This window comes from Mus caroli, chromosome 1 (assembly GCF_900094665.2).
Source record: "Mus caroli chromosome 1, CAROLI_EIJ_v1.1, whole genome shotgun sequence".
NCBI lineage: Eukaryota > Metazoa > Chordata > Mammalia > Rodentia > Muridae > Mus > Mus caroli.
In genome coordinates, this window is record NC_034570.1 from 60,649,132 (window position 1) to 60,652,256 (window position 3,125).

At 38.3% G+C, this 3,125-nt stretch overlaps 1 protein-coding gene across 1 annotated transcript in view; it reads right to left on the minus strand.

Moving 5' to 3' along the window:
• Window positions 1-626: 626 nt before the first annotated feature.
• Window positions 627-3,125, minus strand: part of Acadl (acyl-CoA dehydrogenase long chain) — a 30,612-nt gene continuing 28,113 nt past the window's right edge. The window contains exon 11 of the mRNA XM_021158666.2: window positions 627-1,307. Within this exon, the coding sequence (XP_021014325.1) occupies window positions 1,214-1,307 (94 nt within the window). The 3' untranslated portion in view covers window positions 627-1,213. The remainder of the gene's footprint in view (window positions 1,308-3,125) is intronic.

Here is a 3,125-nt window from a genome sequence, read left to right on the forward strand (position 1 = left end):
TTTGTATGTTAACACATGTACATAAAAGGAGCTAATCCAGCAACCACTACCCAAAGTGGTGTGTTGTGAGGAAAGGAATATCAAAAAGGTTCCACCTCCCATCTGCTATACACATCTGTAGCAAATCAGTAATGTTTAACTTTTTGAAGTTCAATAAGAATGCATTTTCATTTTAAAATATTACCCCTATGAGCCAGAAAAATCAAACTACTGAAATATCAGTTTATAAACTATTGATTTTACTTTTCATAATGATTTCTTGTCTCAAATATGATTTTCCCCTACTCCTGTTTTAAATGTTTGGTTTCTCTTACTGTTTAGTTGGAATTTTCAACTGTATAATAAAGTTATTCCAAGCTTGCGTCCCAACATTTTTACCAACTTAGTTTATAGAAGATGCATAGTATTTATTAAATATAAATATGTCACACTGCTAAAAAAAAAAAAATAAAGGCCTTGGCTTTGATAACTACCAAACATTGAATTTAAGATGATGGAGTACTGAGTTCTCCTATTTAAATTAAGTGGGAACGGAATGTGCTGAAAGCCCACGTGCCTGCTTAAGAACCTAGCAGTCTCCCACCAGAACATGTTCTCATTCCCCAGGGCCTCACATGGTCTACACATGCTTTAAGTTTTACTTTATTTTTAATATTGATACACAATTGCCTCTATGTGCATTATATACAGTACAGTCTGTTTTTTTCTGAAGGGTTCTGTTCATTACTTAAAAAAACATGGGGTTGGGGGTAACATGGTAGGAACCAATGTCCTGGGGGAATATGGAGCAAAACGTAGCTGAAATGACTTCATATAAGTTACAATTATTTGACCTTTCCAAAGTCTTGTATTATTAATGTTATAAGATTATATTCTGCCTCAACTTGAAGAATAAAAGCCAACTTATGCTCTTCAGAATTTGAAAGACAAGTAAGACATTAACAGGCTCTTGAGTTAGAAAATCTTTTATATTCACTGTATATGCATAAAAAAAGGTTATACCTTTCATGACAAAACTTTAGACTCTTGGGCTCAAAAATTTCTCTCTCCCTGTGTTAATCTTTAGAATTCTATTTTATTTCTTTCTCTGTAACAATCATACATAAAACCAGCTTTACCATTTCCCCCTCCTTTTCCAGGTTACACTTTATCTCAAGTAGATTAGAATCCGGATTAGCTGTATGTAATAGGATTCCAGGATGTAGGCAGATGTCTAGCTGTCACTGACGATCTGTCTTGCGATCAGCTCTTTCATTATTTCGTTGGTACCACCGTAGATGGGCTGCACCCGAGCATCCACGTAAGCTCTAGATAAATTAGAAGATAGTGTAATTCATATAGAAATGGTAGAAACTTTAAGCCCCATCTTTCCAGGTAACTATTGGTTAAGGAACTCTGAGCAATAAGAGCCTCTTATAAATAACTGACTTTTCATGGACAGCATTCATACTAGGTTGATAGAGTAAAAGCCACTAAGACACTACATTCAGAATAACGCTTAGGTGCCCTGACATAGCTTTGTAAAGCTGAACTTATATAACAAACAGCAACTGAAAACATCTACATTTAGTTATGCCTGGAACATCTTAGTGTCTTCTCTTTTAGTCTCCCCAGAAAGTTGAAAGCCACTGACCTTAGGGGGAAAAATAATAAATTACTTATTTCTAGACATTCCTTCTCATTCCATCTCTACAACCACCACCTAATGTTTTAAAAAGTTACTTCCCCCCCAAAAAAAGTTAACAAATAGCCTATTCTGGGGGAAATGATTAATAACCACTCTTGTCACAGCTGGGATTCAAATCCTAAGGGACTGAGCCCTCAGAGACACACAGACACTAACACTCAGCCATGACTTCATTCTTCTGTCTTCCGATGCTGGGAGAGAGGTCTGACTAACAGGAACTGAACTCAGGGTCCTGATAGGAGAGCGCCCCCCCACTGCGCCACACCCCCAGCCCAGGACTTGCTTTGACAGCTGTAGGAGTAGCCACTGTATCTGTTTTCACCCTTTCTCCTTTCTCTTCGGCCCTCTAGAATCCAGAAGGATAAATATTACTGCTTTTCAGGTTTAAAAAAAAAACAAAACCAAAAAAAACAAAAAACAGAAAAACAGAGAGAGGCTGATGTAGTTGCTAATTAATGATCACCCTTTTCTGGTGACATAACAGATAACCGTCAGGCTGGAACAAGAATGTAGGTGTCTCGCCTCTTTGGCAAGCAAACTTTTATTAGGTCACAATACTTTCATTGTCCCAGTCCTGTGAAACTAGTTACTGAGCTCCAGACTTTTCATGGAAGGAAAATGTACAGCCCGTTCTCAAATATATGAGTGGGGCTCTAATTATTTAATTTCTGAGATAAAATATGCTTGTTTCTCAGAATATGACTAACTTTGAACTTACACTTTTCCACATTCCCCAGGGTGCCTTGCAGATAAGTGGGTCCTCATTGAATATTTACCTATTCAATGAATGGTGGGGTGGGGGGAGGAAGGGACTCTAAGTATGTTTTGAAATATGTAAACCCTGCCCCCAGCCCCAGGAAGATTTTGTTCTCTACAAAACCAAGCACTCACATCTTCTGAAGGCCTGCCTGGCACTCCAGCCTACCTGGACAAGCCCAAGACTTCAGACATTTTTGAACTGGGCTGGGCATTTCTTTTTTATATTAAAGTAGTTCTACCAGGATATGTAATGGCAGACCAGCAGGCCTTTCATAAGTTACTAATTAAATTTACTCTACTAACATTAACAGAGAGAAGCAGGAGAGAAATGTTTAACTGCAGTGAAGTTCTCTGTCCCAGCTTCTCTCCACCTAGAATGGCTAAGAGATCTCCAAGGGTCTCAAGCTAAACCTAACGCTTAAAACTAAGATCAGCTCACGTGCCAGGAATTAACTATCTAAAAGTTCTAAAGGGGAACAAGACACCTCTTTATTTTTTTTTTTAAAGATTTATTTATTTATTATATATAAGTACACTGTAGCTGTCTTCAGACACTCCAGAAGAGGGAGTCAGATCTTGTTGCAGATGGTTGTGAGCCACCATGTGGTTGCTGGGATTTGAACTCTGAACCTTCAGAAGAGCAGTCGGGTGCTCTTACCCACTGAGCCATCTCTCCAGC